Source organism: Equus quagga, chromosome 16, assembly GCF_021613505.1.
Source record: "Equus quagga isolate Etosha38 chromosome 16, UCLA_HA_Equagga_1.0, whole genome shotgun sequence".
NCBI classification, from domain to species: domain Eukaryota; kingdom Metazoa; phylum Chordata; class Mammalia; order Perissodactyla; family Equidae; genus Equus; species Equus quagga.
Window position 1 is genome coordinate 8,538,844 of NC_060282.1, and position 20,071 is coordinate 8,558,914.

The 20,071-nt window shown below is 47.3% G+C and overlaps 1 protein-coding gene across 5 annotated transcripts in view; it reads left to right on the forward strand.

The window, feature by feature from the left end:
- The window catches only part of ZFAT (zinc finger and AT-hook domain containing), a 202,247-nt gene that overhangs the window by 17,228 nt on the left and 164,948 nt on the right, over positions 1-20,071 (forward strand). For 3 of the 5 annotated variants that reach the window (XM_046642476.1, XM_046642477.1, XM_046642481.1), the window contains exon 2: positions 14,923-15,099. In XM_046642476.1, the coding sequence (XP_046498432.1) occupies positions 14,923-15,099 (177 nt within the window). Of the gene's footprint in view, positions 1-13,314; positions 13,585-13,633; positions 13,724-14,922; positions 15,100-20,071 lie in introns of those variants that run through there. The other 2 variants (XM_046642478.1, XM_046642479.1) reach the window with 2 other exon arrangements.

The following is a 20,071-nucleotide window of genomic DNA, read 5'->3' on the forward strand; positions in this document are numbered from 1 at the left end:
TGGCTGTGTGACTCTGCAGTCCCCTCCCTGGGCCCGGTTTACTCATCTTAAAATGGGGATAGCAGCCCCTCCCTCACTGGATTAATGTGAAAGTGTATTGGGTGGTGAGCCAAGCTTGGCGTCGGGCAGACAGTTGGGAATCAGTGAATGTTGGCCATCTTTCCACTGTGGTCCACTCAGCCGTGAATGGAGGGTGTAGTGCAGGGCTCAGCCACCAGAGGGTGCTGCTAGCACATGTATGGTGCCCACTGTGGGTGAGTGAAGGCCCTGGGTTTGCTGTGTGTTGGTCACAACTGATATTTTTGTTTTTTGCTAAAAAAGCTGTCTGCCCATATGTGGCGGTCCTCTGTTGTCTGGCTCTGGACCTATTGCCAAGCCATGCAGTGGTCATGCTTGTTCAGGAGTGGTCCTGTGAGTCGGGAGCACCCACCTCTGGGGCCCTCATTTCCAGCTTCCTGCGCCCTGGGATGAATTGCTGCAGTAAATGATAACAGACACACAGGGAACAAAGTCCCCTTTTGGTATAGCTACCTTCCTTTGTTGTAATGAATGACCCTCTAACTGTGACACTGGCTGTGGGGTGGGGATCACGGCTTGTGTTCCTCACAGAGACCGCTGTCGTCTTACAGGACATAAGTGTCTCCCGGCACCATGCTGGCCTCCAGGTGGGCGGGCAGGGGTGGTGGTCGGCTTGGAAGGGCTTGGTTAAGTTTTGCCTTTATCTAGCTGTGGGCTCCTTGGCCACTCACAACTTCTCTGAGCCCCAGCTTTGTCCTCTGTAAGACGATGGTGACGGTGATGCTGGCTGCTTCTCAGGACGGGGGGAGGGTCAGGTGCGACAGGAAGGTCTGTGAGGACAAAGGACGCAGTGTAAATATTCGTCTGCAGCTGGGGGTGGGGTGGGGGAGGTTGCGGTGCCACTCCAGGCCATGAAGTCTTGATGCCTCTCCTTCCCGTGGCTGGCACCTGGGAACTCTCCTAGAGCATCCAGCTCCACGGGCTCCTGTGCCTTTCCCTGCCTGGCCTCCCTAATCCTGGACCGTCTGCGCACCTGGGCCGCACCCTGTGGCTCTGGAATCTGGCTCTTGAAGGCTTGGCTGTCCACACCCCCTGGGTATCTTGTTGCAGCGCATGTAACTTTCCGTCAAGAATGCCTTTTCCACATTGATTCTAAATCTAAATCTATCTTATAGTTAAAGCAAAATGGTTAAAGCAATTTTCTCTTTTCTTTCTCTCTCTCTCTCCCTCCCTCCCTCTGTCATCTGAATACTATGCACTTTTATTTACCAACCTAACATGTCATGAGAGGCTGACAGGGAGAGCATAAGACATAAGGTCCTCACCCCTCCAGTCATCAAATATCTAATAAGCCTGAAAGAGACATACAGGAAGTCATCAGCCGTGAGAAGCCGTTTGACCCCCGTGCAGAGTGTGTGCCTCTGAGAACTGTCGTGGCCGTGGCCCCGCTCGGCCCTCAGTCAGTGTTTGGCTCAGAGCACTGCAGACTGCCCAAGGCCCAGGCTGGCTGGGAGTCAGCATCTTCCTCCCCCAAAGAGGGAGGCCTTATTTCGTCACTTACTATCCTTATATTTCTAATATCAACTTGTGTTTTTTTTAACTTTAATTTTTCCTTGGATCATACCTATTGTGGAAGACCTGAAAAATGCAGAGTCTGTAGAATGCAGAGTAACTGGCGTTCATAATCCGCCTCCCCAGAGCCGGGCACGGAGTGGGTGTCGGGTGCCAGATGGTGGGAAAGTAGATCCTCGTGCTGTCTCTGTCTCTGTCTCTCTCTGTTTCTCTGTCTCTCTCACTGTCTCTGTCTCTCTGTGTGTCTCTGTCTCTCTCTTTCTCACTGTCTCTTTCTGTCCCTCTCTCTCTTTCTGTCTTTCTCTTTGTCTCTGTCTCTCTCACTGTCTGTGTCTCTCACTGTCTCTCTGTGTCTCTGTCTCTCTCATTATCACTGTCTCCGTCTCTTCAGACCGGTCCCGTTTCCCTGCCTTTTCCCCTGTGAGTTCACTGCGGTCCCCACGTCACCTGGGTGGAAACCCTTTCCTCAGAAGTAGCCGATCGGCCCTCAGGACAGATCTCACCCACAGACTGGACTTGTCGGTCTGCACTGTGTTTTCTTTTCAGGAAAATCTCATTTAGTTGCCACGTTTAAGAACCCAAAGATTCCACATGTGGTTGCAGCTTTTGGCCCCATCAGTGGACCTGGGGGCAGCTGCTTCTCCCCAGGGGCTGGCTTTCTGAGGGCCTCCCTGGCCCCACTGCTCCTGGGTGGGCCTCCTGCTGGGGAGGCTCCCTCGCCCCTCCTGGGCCAGCTTCCCCCGTGGGCTCTCCGAAGACGAGAGCCGCTGCTAATCTCCTTGGCTGCTGCCTGCCTCCCGGAGGCACCCCACTGAGCCGCCCTGCCTCGAGTTTGTCCTCCTCTCTGCACCTAAGGCCCGTCAGGGGTCTGGGCGCTCCTCTGTTTCTGCCTCCTTGACTGAGCTGCTTCTGCTCCCCGCCTGCAGCGAGCGCCATTCTCCCATCCTCCTCGAGCCGTCTGCCAGCTCCTGGACCAGTTCAGCTTTCTCTCCCCTGATAAGCCCTGCCTGAGGCCTTAGGCAGAGGAGTTTCTGCCTTCTCTGCATGCTCTTCTGTGGCGTGTGGTTAGTGTGTTCTTGTATAGACACACATGCCCACACACTCATGCACGACGTGCTTCCTGCCTGATTTTTAAGCCCCTTTATAGCTGACCAAGTAACTTTGGAACCATACAGGCATGAATTTGATCCTCTTAGGCAAGGTAGAGCTTTCTTATCTCTAACAGGATAATAATATCTTCATGGCTGACTTACTAGCAGGGCCACTGTGTATGGCTGTGCAGGTTGCACACTGCACAGGGGCACCACATCTAAGGGGACTCATTTCACATCATAGATTTGTATACTCATTATGACTGTTTTCTGTGAATGGTACTGAAGTTTTTTATTCCAACAAAATCAGTATATTATGACCACTTTCTGACAGGGGGAGCTAGCGTCTTAAGGAAGGGGTGCATTTTTCCATTTCTCACAGCAGTGCCTTCTGGGCCAGCAGCAGCCGTGGTGTCAGGAGTGAAGGTGAAGGCATGTGGAGGGGCCTGGCACTCAGGAAACATTTGTCTCCTTCCCTCTTTTGAGAGCAGGGTTGAAGTACCGTCATGGAGGTGAGCCCAGAAGCAGGGCTCCTAGCCCGAGTTTGAGTTGGGGGTGCCCAGTGGGGAAATGGGGACTTCTGAGCAAAGAGCAGAGTTTGGGAGCCAGGCTTCCCCATGTCCACGTCCAGCCTTCTGGCACTCAGACGCTGCTGCACCTCCATCGGAATCTGGGCGTGTTACTGAACTTCCTTGATTCAGAGACTCACATTCTTTTTGGATGAGGAAGATTGGCTCTGAGCCAACATCTGTGCCATCTTCCTCTACTTTGTATGTGGGGCACTGCCACAGGATGGCTTGGAGAGTTTTCTGTAGGTCTGCACGGGGGATCCGAACCTGAGAACCCTGGGCCGCCGGAGTGCAGTGCACGATTAAGCACTGTGCCACCGGGGCTGGCCCCTTGAGACTCACATTTTCACATCTCTAAAATTGATAGGTGTCTTAGAATCATGTGATGAGAAACCAGTGTGTCTTAGATTATTTGGCAGTGCTTTTATCTTTTTTAGTGGTGTGTGAAATATCACTGCCTCTTAAAATAGATGTTGTCTTAGATTTGAGGAATTGTGATGGGCAAATCTATTTCACAGGGTTGTTGTGGAGATTACATACGCCTGGCAGGGCCTTGCGTGGTGCTGGCTCGTGGAGTGTTTAGTTGATTTAAGCTTCCTCTCTTCTCCTTCTTCCTCTTTGAATCCTTTTGTTTCGGCTGCAGCAAGTTCTCAGTGCATGTGGCGACGGGGATACATACGGTGTATCCACAGCTGGTTAAAAGTTCTGTAAAATGGAAGGAAAATATTTTGTCCTGGCCCAAGCCTCTTTTCCTCAAGATAAAGGAAACAGGTTTCTTAGATTGAACTAAGCTGCACACTCTGAGACTATTCATTACGTTGGATGTGACCACAGTCTGGCTTGATGTTGTTAAAATATTTCCTCTCCTATTGGGAAGCTGCCAGCTCTTATGAATTTAATATCCTGAGGGCTAGTGAAAAACAAGAAAACAAAAACACAAGTCTGGAGGAATTTGCCACCCTCCTCTTCTCATATGATAGATAATTTCGTAGGCTCTTAGCTCTGGCTGTGAACTCTCTCTCGAGTTAATCACTCCAAGAGCAAGGTAGTTACAGAGCCGAGAGGATGATTTATACAAATCAAGAGGGGAAAGAAGAGATTTTTTTAAACTGCAGCTTTTAAATAGAGTAATTCAATAGGCTAGCATTGCAGCCTCTTGTTTTCTAGTGGTTATGGATAAATGGTGAAGCGTATTTGTAGTCATCTGTCCACCTAACATTAATTGAGCGCCTACTGTGTCCGTAGCAGCACCGTTGTGAAGGGAAGATGGCGTTGGGCTGGGTGGAGCTCTGGCTGCAGGTAATGTGTGCAAGTGGGGTGCAGGGTGCTTGACAAAGATGTGGGTACACAGCCAGCCCCTCAGAGCCCGCGTCACCCCGCCATCCATGGAGGTGGGTACATGGCCTGGACTGAACCCTGGCTGGCTGCCCTGAGCCGCCTCACGCCACCTCTCTGAGCCTTACATACCTCGTAAGTTGGGATCAGATGGGGTCACAGATATGCCGAGCAATATACACGCTTCTTCTCAAATTTAGGGCCGTTCCGGAGGATCCAATCTGGCAGTCAGAGGTATATGTTGTTTGCAAGAGGTTTTTTTTTTTTTTTGAGGAAGACTGGCCCTGAGCTAACACCCATGCCTGTCTTCCTCTATTTTATATGTGGGATGCTGCCACAGCATAGCTTGATAAGCGGTGCATACGTCCATGCCCAGGATTCAAACTGGCAAACCCCCTGGGCCCCCAAAGCGGAGTATGGGAATTTAACTGCTTTGCTACCGTGTGAGCCCCCAGAGTATTTTGTTTTAACTTCGTGTTTTGAAATAATTAAAGATTCACAGGAAGTTTCAAAGCCAGTACAGAGAAGTCTCATGTACCTTTACTTGGTTTACTCCAACGGTTACACCTTTTTTTGATCAATATACATAACATAAAATTTAGCATTTTAACCATTTTCGGGTGTACCGTTTAGCGGCGTTAAGGACATTCACCTTATTGCACAACCATCACCACCATACATCTCCTGAACTTTTTCATCACCCCGACCCTGTGGTGACATCTTCCGTAACTCTTGTGCAGTATCAGAACCAAGACATTGACGTTGGCGCAATGTGTGTCTGTAGTTTTCGTCCGTTTTTGTCCCACGCGTAGGTTTGTGTCGTCATCCCCGCAGTCAAGATGCAGGACTGTTTGTTGACATCTTACCAGTTTGTGTGAAGTACAGAAGCCTCACATCCCTTTACCCTCCCCCATTTATAATAGAATTATTGTAACTATTTCTTCTACATACACTGAGGACCACATCAGACAGAGCTATATGTGTTGCTTAACATTCATACGTCATTTACAAAACTAAATGGAGAAAGAAAATCTGAAGTATTTGCTCATATTTTTACACTTCCCTTTGTTGTTTCCTTTTTGATGCCCTAAGATTTGTTGTCTTATCATTTCCCTTCTGTCTAGAGAACTTCCTTTAGCCACTGTTTTAGGTTGTGTCTGCTGGCGACAACTTCTCTGTTTTCCTTCATCTGGGAGTGCCTCGGTTTCCCCTTCTTTCCTGAAGGGTGTTTTTGCAGGATGAGGGTTGACAGTTCTTTCCTTTCTGCACTTGAAAATGTTGTCTCCCCCTTCCTCCTGGCCTCCATTGTGTCTGGTGAGAGATCGGCTGTCACTCGAATCGTTTTTCCATACAGGAAATTGTTTTTCTTGCTACTTTCAGGTTTTCTCTTTTCCTTCAGTTTTCAGAAGTTTGATGATAATGTGTCTCAGCATGGATGTCTTTGAGTTTATACTATTTGAGTTTCTTGAACATGTGGCTTTTCGTCTTTTGCCAAATTTGGGAAAATTTTCAGCCATTATTTCCTTGAATACTTTTTAACGCCCACTGTCTTTCTTCTCTGTTGGCATTCTGATGACACAAGTGTTGGAATTTTTGTTATAGTCCCACAGCCCCTGAGGCTCTGCTCATTTTTTTCAGCTCGTTTTCCCTCTTATTCAGTTTGTGTGCTTTTTATTATTCTGTCTTCAAGTTCACTGATCCTTTCTTCTACTGTCCTTTCCATTCTGTTTTGAGCCCATCTATTGAATTTTTATTTTTTGTTATTGTATTTTTCTGTTCTAAAATTTCCACTTTTTTTTCTTTCTGTCTTCTATTCCTTTGCTGAGACATTCTGTTTTTTCATTTATTACAAACATGTTTGTACTTGCTCATTAAAGCATTCTTGTGATGGCTGCTTTAGAATCTTCGTCAGATAATTCTAATATCTGTGTCCTGTCGTGTTAGTGTGTGTTGATTGTCTTTTCCTGATTCTTGGAAAATCATGAGGGATGATTTTTGATTGAATCCTGGGCATTTTCGATATCATGTTATGAGGTTCTGGATCGTATTTAAATCTTCTGTGTTAGCAGGGCCCCTCTGACGCTGCTCTGGTGGGAGAAAGGGGGTACTGCCTTGTTATAGCCAGTGGGGCTCCCCACTCGGTCTCTGCTGACACCAGCCCTGTCTAGGAGGGGAAGAGGTGCCTCAGTACTGCTCCCCTGGTGCCTCCAGTGACGTGGAGGTGAGGATGTGAAGAAAGGCCTCCCCTGATACCAGCCCATCAGAGTGGGAGGTGGGGGTTCCTTAACTGCCGAGTGGGGTGGAAGTCCTGGCTTCCCACTTGGCCTCTGCTGGCAGAGATGGGGAAGGGCCACAGTGCTGTCTATGGGATTTGGCTGTTGTAGAGCAAATAACTGTCTAAAAGATTTCCATCTTGGGAGGCTGCCCTCTCCCTGTTCTGTTGGCCAGAGAGAGCAGACTCTTGTTGGAGCTGTTTCTGCCTGCGCCTGTTGGTATTTCTTCCTGTGGGTTCTAGGAGGCAAAGAGAAAACCCCAGGCACTTACCATCTTGTTCCTCAGGTCCCAAGGGTCTTAGCTGTTCTGCCACCTTCTCTCCAACCTTCACAGTCTTCTGTTTGTTTGATCTGTAATGTCCAGGTTTTTCAGTTGTGCTTAGTGGGAGGAATAGGGAAAAGTACAGTTATTCCATCTGTCTGGAACTTTTTGCCACTATTACAAAAAATTTTTTTCAACTTCTCTTTTAGAGAAGCTTTATGTTTTCAACAAAATTGAGAGGAAGTTAGAGAGATTTCCCATATACTCCTTGCCCCCCACATGCACAGCCCCCTCCATTATCAACATCCCCACCAGAGTGGTGCATTTGTTGCAATTGATGAACCTACATTGGCACATCATCGTCATCCAAAGTCCTTGGTTTACCTTAGCATTCACTCTTGGTGTACTTTCTGTGGGTTTGGGCAAATGTGTAATGACATGTGTCCACCATTGTGGTATTATACAGGGTATTTTCACTGCCCTAAATACCCTCTGTGCTCTGTCTGTTCCTCCGTCCATCCTCCCTAACCCCTGGCAACCACTGATCTTTTTGCTCTCTCCATAGTTTTGCCTTTTCCAGAATGTGATATAGTTGGAATCATACAGTAGAGAACCTTTTCAGATTGGCTTCTTTCACTTAGTAATATGTATTTAAAGTTCTTCTGTGTCTTTTCATGGTTTGAAAACTCATTTCTTTTTAGTGCTGAATAATATTCCATTGTCTGGATGTACCAGAGTTTATTTATCCCTTCACTTCCTGAAGGATGTCTTGGTTGCTTCCAAATTTTGGCAGTTATGAATAAAGCTGCTATAAACATCCGTGTGCAGGTTTTTGTGTGGACACAAGTTTTTAACTCCTTTAGGTAAATACCAAAGGAATGTGACTGCTGGATTGTGTGGTAAGAGTACGTCTAGTTTTGTAAGAAACCACCAGGCTGTCTTCGAAAGTGGCTGTACCGTTTTGCCTTCTTACCAGCAATGTCTGAGAGCTGCCGCAACATTTCAACAATGTGCGTGTACACTGGGGTGCCTCAGGCCGTGAGTGAACTCTGTGCAGCTGCCCCATCCCTGCCATTCCCTTTGCCTGGCCTCTGACAGCTTCTGCCATCTCTTCCAGTCGCCTTCCCACCTGTGGAGCTGCCTTCCTGCTGCTCTGTTCTTCTTTCTGGCCTGCCCTTAACGTTCAGTTTTCACTTTAGTAGCTTTCCTGTGGATAAAGCATGTTTCAGGGGATGGGTGGGAGTCGTGGCTCTGGGTGGGTCCCCACAGCTCTGCCTTCCTCATCCTGGCCCTGATCCCGTGTGGACGCAGCCTCTCACCCAGGAAAACCTCGCTCTCTCAGTGCTTTGTTGCAGGAAGTGGGGGCTGTGGAAAGCAGATTCCTGTGGCATTACCTTTCCCCAGGACCCCTCTAACATGGGTCCATCCGGACTCCGTGCATCTGTACTTACTTCTGGATCCTTAAACCCAGACTGGGATGCGCCGCGGGGGCTTTTCTCCGAGGCACCCCGCTCCGGCCCTTTATACTGAGAGAAGGAGTCAGTGACGTGCCGGTATGTGTGCAGCCAGTCAGAGGCTGCAATCCAGGACTGCTGACACCCAGGCCTGGGCAGTTTTTGTGAGACCTCCCAGGTGTCCATGCCATTTCTAATGTTTTTATTAGGAAATGTATTTTAAGTTTTCACTTGGAGCTCCCGAGACCCTCCATGTCAGTGACACCAGGTACCTCCTCTCCCTCCTCCAAGCGGAGCCCAGTGCGGGGAGCAGGACCCTGGGATGGGTGGAGGGTTCGGGGGGTCGCCTGGACACCGGGGATCCAGAGGAGAGTGGGGGGTGTGCCTGAGGTTTCTCTTTCTCTCTCTCCCTGTGATACGCAGCAAAAGATCTGGAAGGACACACCACGCTGCGCTCCGTGATGCTCTCGTTCTCAGAGAGGATGATAAGGGGCTGTCTCTATTTTAAAGGCTTCTATCTTATTTGATGACTTTACAGTGAGCATGTATTCATACTGTAACTTCTGTAATCAATAATAATAAGAATAATAAGATCTGGTGTAAGGGCTGGGGGACCCGGAATGCCTGAATTCTGTCTTGCTCTGGTCTTCCCACCCTTGCACCTCCACAGCAGATGGACTTACAAAGGGAAGGACGCTGGGCCAGAGTGTCCGTGAGCTGGCCAGTGTGACTTCGGTTCAAGGATGAACTGACGCTCTTTGTCCTTTTGCTCTAGGGCCTGAGATTTGGGAGGGGTCCCTGAGGAGCGGGCCAGCTCCGGATGACAGGTGGGCTGTCAGTGGCCAAAGGATGGGACAGGAGCCCCAGCCACCCCACAGCTGTGACCTGTGGCTCCCAGTGACCCTCCCTAGACTCCAAGGGGTCCAACCAAACTCCTGGGACCTATGAACCCACTGCAGTTCATGACCTTCTTCTGAGCGGAATGGGGTCAGAGGCCGTCATTTGTCCCTGGGTCTCCAGGCAGGGTGATGGTGAGCAGGTGGGAGGTCAGAGGTCACAGGACCTGGCCATTCCTGGTCAGGAGTGTTTGAAAATCAGACTTCAGAAATGAGGACTTATTTATACAGTTATTTTAAGATTTTCCTTTTTAATAGTACACAGTAGCTGGTTAAAAACTGGCCGATAATTCGTAGAAATTGAATGCTCAAACCCCAAACTTGTGTGATTTTCCTTGTGTTGAAGACATCATTTTCCCTTTGAGTTCTTTTGTTAAGGATGAGTGCACAGTAATTGGACCTAAAAATGCATCCAAATTATAGCATCTTCATCAGAAATAGCTGACAACATAATTATGATTGTATTTCAGGGTGTAAGATACATTTTTTTCATATTCGTCCACTATAAAAAACGAAAATAGCTGCTTTGTGGTTATTTTGGCAGAGTAACAGTTCTTAGTATTGGGAGCTGCAGCCTGATCCGACGCTTTCTCTGCGTGTGTTGGCATTTGCTGTTTATACGCTGCTTTATGAACGTCCTAAAGAGTGCACAGTTTCCTGCCAAGTTGGAGGCCTGGGGGCATTCACAGATTATGTTCAAGAGGAAACCTCATGCCTCTGCCCCGGCTTCTGGAAAGCAGGCTGCTCTCCCATACAAGATTGCGTTGTTGGTAGCAAAAGTGAGCCCGCCCCCTGGCATGGCTCAGGGGCCTCCTGTGGTCCTGTGGCTGTTGTGTGGCTGCGTTCCTTACCAGTGCCGACCCTGGAAGTGACACGTGGCGCTGTGGAGACCCTGGACCTGGGTTTGGTAAAGCTGGGTTCTGCCTTGACCCTGCGCTTCCTTGGCTGTGTGGCTGAGGGGAGGTCAGCCTCTCTGAACCTCAGTCCTGCCCTGGTAGGATTCGGGTGATGAGCCCTGGCTGGCCGGAGGTGGGGCCTGCATGGGATATCGTGGAGGGTGGCCTGGAGCCCACATGTGGTGCACTCTGGAGTCTGAGTGCCCTTCCCAGGACCACCCGCCAGCTCCTGGCTGCCTTTCCAGATCTGTTCAAGTTCCTCCTCCCGGAAGCCTTGCAAGCACCGGAGCTGGAGCTTTGTGCCTGCCCCTCGCACAGTGCTGCTCTGCAGCGCACGTTTCGACTCCCACGTCTGTTCAATGCCCGTCACGTGCCAGGCTGGGGGGCAGCCTTGAACCAGACGCCGTCCACGCCTGAGCAGCACGGAGCTCGTCATTCAGAGCTGTGTCCCACTGCTCTGTTTCTCTGTTCCCTTGCTTTGTAGAAGGCCTACCAATCTTTCTGATCATTAAAAGTTTTATAGGCTTATTGTAGGAAATACATAAGTGGTAAAAAAGAGTTTAACAGTCAGAATTTTAGTGTCTGTGCTTTCCACCTGGCTGGCTGTTCTCTATCCATCTGCTCATAAATAATGCCTGTCCATTAGTAACAAAATTATGTATATACTGAGGAATGGTGTATCCCACTTTTTGGAACTTAATGTTCACCATGGGCATTTTCCCTTGTCAGTCAGGATTCTTTGAAGGTACGATTTTCAGTGGCTTCGTCCGGTTTCTCTGTGGGGATGTGTTGTGACCTGCCCACTGCAGAGCTCGTCTCTGGAACTTGCTGCATAAATGGCTCCGTGTGGAGTATCTTTGCACAATCCCGTTTGCATTTTGGGTGATTACGAAGGTGAGGTCTCGAGCAGTAGAACCACCGGGTGGAAGTTACGAGCCAGCGTCTTCGAGGCTCTTGGCCCCTTTGCTGGTGGTGGTCAGTGTGTGTTCATGGGAGCGCCAGGTCCCGCCACCCGCGTGCACGTCCACATTGCAGGACTTTGTAGGAGAAGTGCTCTCGGGCCCAGGGCTGTGCTGAGAGCCAGGCTCTCCGGAACGTGGTAGCAGGTCTCTGCGCGAGTCAGCGGAGGGGGTCTGCCCCCAGGCCCGGAGAAGTGGAGGCCCAGGACATGCTTCTCCGTCTCCTCGGTGACTTTTGGCCTCCTCCTACAGTGTGTGTTGCCCTGCTGACTAGGCCTCTGATGGTTATTGTGATTTCAGTACAGATGCTGAAATCACAGCCTGCATCACATGGCTGAGCCCTCAGTGATGTGACTGTCGTCCTGGGTCATGTGTGCTTGTCTCCACCTGCACCCCAGGAACTCTGGGTCCAGCTGCCCCCTGACTAACAGCTGGACACCGAGTGACACTCGGGAAACACGTGCTGACTGATAGCAGAAGGCCGAGGCCCGCCGCCCGCCCATCCTTCAGGTTGTGTGGAAGAGCTGGGTACTAGTTTACTTAGAGCAGCCTCCAACACTTTGTCACACTGAGATGCAAAAGTAGGTTTGTTTATTTAGCCTCCAGACTGTGCTTGGTGTGCCTATGAACTAGGAGACCCCTCTCAGGATCTCCTGTGGCTCCCAGAAGGTCTGCTCTGTTAAATGTCACAGGATTCTCTTCCTCCTGAAAGCATACCAGGATCAAGAATGCTTGCAGGTCTGTTGGGAACTAGTTCCAGTAAAACCCTGAGATGCGGTTGTTCTGGGACATGTCTGTCTCCTGATGAAGCGGTGGCCTCCTGTGTGGCAGAGCCTTGTGCCTGATTCCCGTCTTGTCCCCAGCACCTGTGGTGAGGCCCACCCCTTGGCTGCCACTCAGTAGGTGTGGAAATGAGCAGGTATGAAATGGGTAAGTGATTTGGGGTCATGCTCTTCTCTGTGGTGATTTTCATCTCAGACGTCATTGGCTGTAGTGGGAAGTATTTTAGCTTTGACTTGGAGAAGCTCAGCTCGTGGTCCGTAGCCAAATAGCTCGTGTCAGAAGCAGATGGCAGAGAGTCTGGTCTCTGCTTCCTGCAACTATGACCTGGGCAAGTTGCCTGCCCTCTCTCTGTCTCAGTTTCCTCACCTGTGGGATGGCGTTTACAAACCCCCTTTTGCTTAAATCATAGGTTTGTTGTAGGAGCAGCAGGAAGCACGTTGAGAAACTACATGGCTTCATATAAGGAAAAGAAGTATTACTGTAATCTCTTCTTGTTTGGGAAGCATTTTGGGTTCCTTAGGAATAAAACATTTCTTGGAAAAAAATAAAGTATTGATTGATGGTATTCATGAGAGATTTCCATTGACGAAGCAATGTTCTGCTTTGTTAAATTTCTATTTCGTGTGTTGTTTGGTAGAAAAGAATTCTCTTAGGTCATTACTTCGCCTGCTTGTTCGTGGAGAAACCCTTTCTCTGAATCCAGAAAGGGACTTGTTTCTGTGACTCCAGTGCCTTGCGGGGTTCTGTCCTCACTGTCGCCAAGTCCTGTTGGCTTACTGCCTTTTTTTAATCTCCTCTTTCTGGTAGGGGAGTTTTGCTGTAAAGAGAAGGAGAAAAATGGGGTAGGGGAGAGTGGAGGTCAAGAGAAATTTTTGTCTTGAAATAATAGAATATAGAATACATTCTATTATTTATATATATTTATATTTATTTTATTATGTTATATAATATATAATAATATAAATATAATATTCTATTCTATTTATATTTATAAATATATATTTATATATATATTATTATATAATAGAATATAGGAGAAATAATAGAATGTGGAGAGCAATGGAGAGGGAAGAGCCGATGATCTGGAGAAAGAAGCAGAAGTTACTTGACGTCGTTGGGGGGTGGGGTTTCCCTTGGTCCAGTGGCCTTCCAGGGTGAGGGCTGCAGGAGCAGGCGCTAAGGGTGTGTTGTCTTTAGAGAATTGAAAAGCAATAACAGTGATTAAATGTTGGTCTGTTTTTTTATTATCTCCATGAGCTGCCAATTCTAGACAATATCAGTGGTAAAAATACTGCACCGGGGTGGACCGCTTCTGCTGAAGCCCCCCTCCCGCCGTCCGTGTCACCGCTCTGCCCACCTTCCTGCCGACCGGAGCGAGGCTGGCGGGTGGGCGAGGGTGCAGTCGCGTCGGCGGGTGTGATGGAGGAAGCCGGTGCAGGCCGTCTTCTGGCTGCTTCAAATGAAAGAGGAAGCAAGGTCAGCAGCTGAGAGTGAGCATGGGGGTGCGGAGAGAGGAAGAGGTCTGAAATATCGTTCCCCATCCCCGCGAGAGAGTCGGTGGCCTCAAGACCTGTGTGATTGCTAGGCAGCGTTGCGTGCCTGTGAGGCTGTGATGGTGAGTGTTGGGGACCAGGCAGCGTGGCTGCAGGTCTTCAGCTGTCCAGCTGCTGGGTGATGAGGGTGCATGGTCGACGGAGAGCTCGAGTGAGTCGGTGCCTGCTGGGTTCCCACTGCAGCATGGGCGTCACCTGCGTCTCCTATTTCATTCCAGCTTCTCCAAGGCCACTCAGCTTCACAGCACTTAGGGACTGGGGTTGGCAGTTTAACCTGGGTTTGTCTGGCTTCAAAGCCATTGTCCTTTCCATCATACCAGGGTTTCTTCCAGTGTAAATGAAAACAAAACAAAAACAAAAAAACTCCTAGCTTTTAATCATTATTGGTTCCTAAATTTAATGTTCCTATATGTGCCTATAGTTATTTTATCAGACTCCAAAATGAGGGTTTTTGTTTCCATTCTGTCTTCCTGCCTCGTGTAATGGGATGAACATAATGGACTACTGGTAAATATTTGGGAACAGTGATAATGCTTTAAGTAGAAATTAAGTGGCTTAAACAAGCAGCAGATTCCCATCCTTCCTGTTCTTAGTTCCTGTGCCAGCCAGTGAAAGGTGTTTTGGCTTTTGAGAAATGCTATTTTGATCGATATTCCCTTGCACCTAATTGGAGGGCGTCTAGCTGGAATACTTAATTGCTGCCAGTGCAGTTCGTCCTTTGAAGGTTGGATTTAACTTTTCAAATTGCGTATTTGCTTTTCACTTTGCCGTGTTGATGTTGGAATCTGGGCTGTGTTGATCTCGGTAACAGGGAGGTCCATATTAGAGGCTGTTCGGGAGGACTGAGGTTTTAAAATAGTGAAGAAAGAATTTTCTGGCAACTAGGGCCACTTGAAGTTAGAAGGGAGCTGCCTGGCCATGGAAGTGTCCATGAGAGGGACACAGTCTGTTGGAGGCTGGTGATTGCTCAGAAGGGCAGCCTTCAATGGGTCTGGCCCTATGGTGTAGCGATTAAATTCAGCATGCTCCACTTTGGCAGCCCGGGTGCTGAACCTACACCACTTGTCAGCCATGCTGTGGCAGCAACCCACATATAAAGTGGAGGAAGATTGGCACAGATGTTGGCTCAGGGCTAATCTTCCTCAGCAAAAAAAAAAAAAAAAAAAAAAAAGAAGGCAGCCTTCAATATTTTTCTTTGGCAGTTGCAAGTAATCATTGTTTTGTGAACATGACATAACATTTTGCCTTTTTTTTTTTACAGAAAACACAGCCATCTTCATGTGTAAATGTTGCAACCTTTTCTCACCAAATCAGTCAGAACTCCTCTCCCATGTTTCTGAGAAGCACACAGAAGAAGGGGTTAATGTTGATGAGATCATCATCCCCCTTAGGCCTCTAAGTACTCCTGAACCCACCAACCCAAGCAAAACCGGAGATGGTAAGTGGACTGGAGTGCTGGATGAGGGGTGCCATGCCCACGGATGTGCCTGTTGGTGATGCTGCTGGTGCTGATTTGCTCTCAAATACTTTGATGCTCGGCTTCTATTTGGTGGGCATAGAAACCTAGAAAATCCAAATTTCCAACCCAGAAGTCACGATAGTTGTCCAATTGTAGGTCTGCTCACATAAGATCGTTCTTTGAATTTCTTGTACCTGGTCCCTGAAGGTGCTTCTTCAGTGCTTGGTTAGTAGATGGATGGATGGATGGATGGATGAAAGAAAGGAGGTGCAGCATCCACCAGTGTGAAAAGCCTGAGCTCGTTTAGCCCAGCTCTAGCACCTGCTGGCTGCATTTCCTGAATCAAATGATGTTAATTCTGGAAGCCTCACTTTGCTTACCTGCAAAATGAAGACTAATAAGCCTGTTGCAAGGGGGCTGTGAGGGTTAAGTCAAAGAATACATATACCTGCACACCTAGGGTGACCCCTGGCACAGAGAAGACAGTAAAGGGAAGCTGTTGTTATATCATACATGATTAATAAATAAGTATATATAATCTTAGAAACGGCATTTCTGAACTGATCACGTAAGCCAGGAACAAGGACTCAAATTGCAAAGCTTTGATTTGCACCAAATCCTTCAGGTTCACAGTCAGTGTGGGAAGTGAGATACATCTTGTCTCCGCATCCAGGCGTCTCCCACTGAACAGTATCAGATTCAGCAGGTGGATGGATTAGAGAAGCTGGCCGAGCACTGTAATTAGGTCCCCACAGACGAAGAAAATACATAGTGCAGCAGGAACAGCTGCAGACAAGAGTTAGAAAAAGCCCCCACAAAACTATTTTTATATGATGAGGAACAATGGCCAGTCTCCTGGGCGGAAGCACAATCTATGCAGTCAGTGTCCCATCGCAGGATTCATTAGCCACACTAATAATCCAATTGTTCTTTCCTGGGAATATTCAGACTGGCGTTTCTAAACAGGCTGGCTTATTGATCATCTGTCTGACACCATTAACAAGGAGAGACTCCAGACAAAAAATGTTTTGGTTAATGAGTCCCTCTGGCCATTCCCAGGGTGCTCAGAGAAATGTGGAGGATTAAGTCGTTGAGAAGTTAGGAGAATCTGCTAGCTGCTGCCAGTGGTATAAGGTGAAAACTGAGAAAACCCAGCACCTGGAATTAGTAATGCAAATGAGGAGGAGCAAGAAGTATTTGTATCACCGTCAGCATGGACTGCTGTTGGCGCTGTGTCTGTGGTGTTCCCGCCCCAGCCCAGGCCTTGTGCACAGATCTGTCCTCTCCCCACTCAGAGGAAGGCGGAGGTACGTGAGAAGGTGCTCAGCATCACTAATCATCATGGAAATGCAAATCAAAACCGCAGTGAGCTGTCACCTCATACCTGTTAGAATGTGTCGTCACAGAGACAAGAGATAACAAGTGTTGGTGAGGATGTGGAGAAAAGGGAACCCTTGTGTGCTGTTGTGGGAATGTAAATAGGTACAGCCACAATGGAAAACAGTACGGAGGTTCCCCCCAAGATTAAAAATAGAGCTATAATGTGATCTAGCAATCCCGCTTCTGGGCATGTGTCTGAAGGAAATGAGATCATTATCTCGAAGAGATATCTGCACTTCCATGTTAATTGCAGCATTATTCACAACGGACAAGATAAGTGTTCATTGACAGATGAATTGATACAGAAAATATGGTATACACACACACATGCACAATGGAACATAATTCAGGCATAAAAAAGAAGGAATTCTTGCCATTTGTGACATGGATGAACCTTGGAGACATTATGCTAAGTGAGATAAGCCAGACACAGAAAGACAAATACTGTTTGATCTTACTTATATGTGGAATCTAAAATAGCCAAATTCGTAGAACCAGAGAGTAAAACGGTGGTTGCCGGGGAGTGGGGTTCTAATGTACAGCGTGGTGATTATGGTTAATAATACAGTATTTTATACTTGAAATTTGCTACGAGTACGTCTGAAGTGTTCTTACCACTCACAAAAAGTGGTTATTATGTAAGGTAATGGATGTGTTAATTAACTTGATTGGGGTAAGCATTTCACATTGTACGTGTATATTAAATCATTGTATACTTTGTAAAACCATGTTGTACAATCTAAATATGTACAAATTTTATTTGTCAATCATGCCTCAATAAAGCTGGAAAAAAAAGAATCTGCCTAGTGCCAGGGGCCTCGAAGTTCAGCCATCTGTCCGTGTGCTGCCCAGTCCCGGGAGTGAGTAGGGCTCATCCTCCATGACCCGATTGGATGAGCATTGGTGACATCCACATTCCCCACGTCAACCTCCCTGCTGGACGGTTAAGATACCCGGGCTTGCCAAAGAGTGTAGCTTGACAGACAGATGGAACCAGAGCTATGTCAAAAAGTTTGCGTACCTGCTTCTGCATTGAACGTCTATAAACTCAGAAAAATGGCTAATCTCTTCTGTAAAATTCATATGGAGATGGAAGTCAAATGATTTAAACCTGTAAAGAACTTTGAGAAGGGCTATTAGAAAGCTTTTGATTCTATTTTTATTCAGCTTTGCTTGTTAAGATTATTTTCCTACTAAAATGAAATGTAAATAAGATAAAATAATTTGGAGTTTCCAATTCATTTATAAATGATAAATGAGTGAATGATAAAGCAGATAAAATTTCACATGGAATTGTGTGTGTCCTTGTTTTATAAGGTACACATGTTCTGACTTCTACTCTTTCCTCCTCACCGACGTTAGTGAGGGACATCACTATCCGCTCAGGAAGTCATCCTGAACTGCTCTGTCTTCCTAGAGGTCCACTCTCCTCTTCCTCCCGCACCAAGAACCAGCCCACCCTGCCTGTCTCCTCCCTCTTTTCCCCAGTCTAGTAGCTCTGCCCAGGAAGCCCCTTGTAGGCGTTTTTGCCTGGCTCCCCCTCGCATGCTCCTAAGGCTCCTTCGGCTTGGGGTCGCCTCTAGGAACTCATCCCTCAGCCAGGTGGTTAGAGGCCCTTCTCTGGGCTCCTACAACCCCACGAACATGTCTCAGTTCTGTCCTTCTTGGTTGCGCTTTGGTCTCTGTCCCTTTCACTTGCTTCTCAGGGAATACCCGAGGAACGGGTTTGGGCTATGTCAGCTCATGTGTCCCAGGTCCTGGCACAGGGCCCAGCACGTGGTATGTCCCTTCGTGTGTGTCGACTGAACCAATCACCTTTTGTTGTTGTTTGTTTTCTTGCCGCTGGCCTTGCTACTGCTCTGTCTTCCAGAGGATGTGTTCCATCCCACCTGTCACTCCTCATTCAGGAAGCTTCAGGGGTCCTCCTCATCCAAACCAGAGCTCCCAGAACTCACTTGACCTGGGAACCGTTGTGACCAGCATAAGCCCTCTTACTTTCCCTGCCGTGGCTTTGGCATCACGAATTCACAGGTGGGGCCTGTTCTTCCTCCTCTCGTCCTGCAGGCCCCATTAATAGCCCAGGGGCTTCAGGCTTGCTGAGCAGGTTCTCTAGACCCCAGACCTTTCTTTCTCCTTCTTGCTGTTGCAGGTGAACTCATAGTTACAAAGCTCTCCTTTGCTCGTTCGCGCGTCTTTTGGTACTTCTGCTGGGCCAGGCACTGTGTGGGCAAACCCATCAAAGCAATTACTTTATTCCTTTGTACTTTCTCTTTTTTTTTCAATTATGAAAGTAATAACAGCTTGCTATAAAAAAGTTAAAACAATATTAAATGAGGAAGGCACATCTCCATAACTGTTTACCCAAGTTCCTCATTGGATGATCTTTACACCCTTGTAAAAAATCAGTTAACCATAGGGGCTGGCCCCGTGGCCGAGGGGTTAGGTTCGTGCGCTCTGCTGCAGGCGGCCCAGTGTTTCGTTGGTTCGAATCCTGGGCGCGGACATGGCACTGCTCATCAAACCACGCTGAGGCAGCGTCCCACATGCCACAACTAGAAGGACCCACAACGAAGAATATACAACTATGTACCGGGGGGCTTTGGGGAGAAAAAGGAAAAAAATAAAATCTTTTAAAAAAAATCAGTTAACCATAAATGTATAGGTAAAATTCTGGATTCTCAATTCTGTTCCATTAATCCATGTATATAATTAATCTATATATGACTGAGTGTCCTCAGTCATACCAGTAGAATACCGTATAGGTGACTGTAGCTTTGTAGTAAGTTTTGAAATCAGGAAATGTGACTCCTCTAACTTTGTTCTTCTTTTTCGAGATTGCTTTGGCTATTCAGGGTCTCTTGCAATTCTGTATGAGTTTTAGGATCAGCTTGTCTGTTTCTTCAAAAAAGTCTGTTGGACTTTTGATAAAGGCTGTGTTGAATCTATAGATCAGTTTGGGGACTATTGCCATCTTAATATTAGTAAGCCTTCCAATCCATGAACATGGGATGTCCTTCCATTTGTTTATGCCTTTAATTTCATTCAGCACTGTTTTATAGTTTTCAGTGTACAAGTCTTATACCTCCTTGGTTATTTTTATTCCTCAGTATTTTATTCTTTTTGATTCTACTGTAAATGGAAATAATTTTCTCAATTTCGTTTTCAGATTGTTCGTTGCTAGTTTATAAGTACAACTGCTATTCATATATTGATCGTGTATCCTGCAACCTTGCTGAACTTGCTTATTAGATCTAATGTTTTTAGTGGATTCTTTAGGAGTCTGTCTCTATAAGATCTTGTCATCTGTAAATAGAGATAGTTTTACTTCTTCCTTTCCAATCCACTTCTTATTTGATTTTCTTACCTGATTGCCCTGGCTAGAAGCTCCGGCACAATGATGAATAGAAGTGATAAGAGTGGACATCCTTGTCTTGTTCCTGATCTTAGGGAGAAAGCATCCAGTCTTACACTGTTAAGTATGACGTTAGCTGTGGTGTTTTTTTGTAGATGCTCTTTTATCAGGTTAAGGAAGCTCCCTTCTCTTCTTAGTTTATTGGGTGTATTTATCATA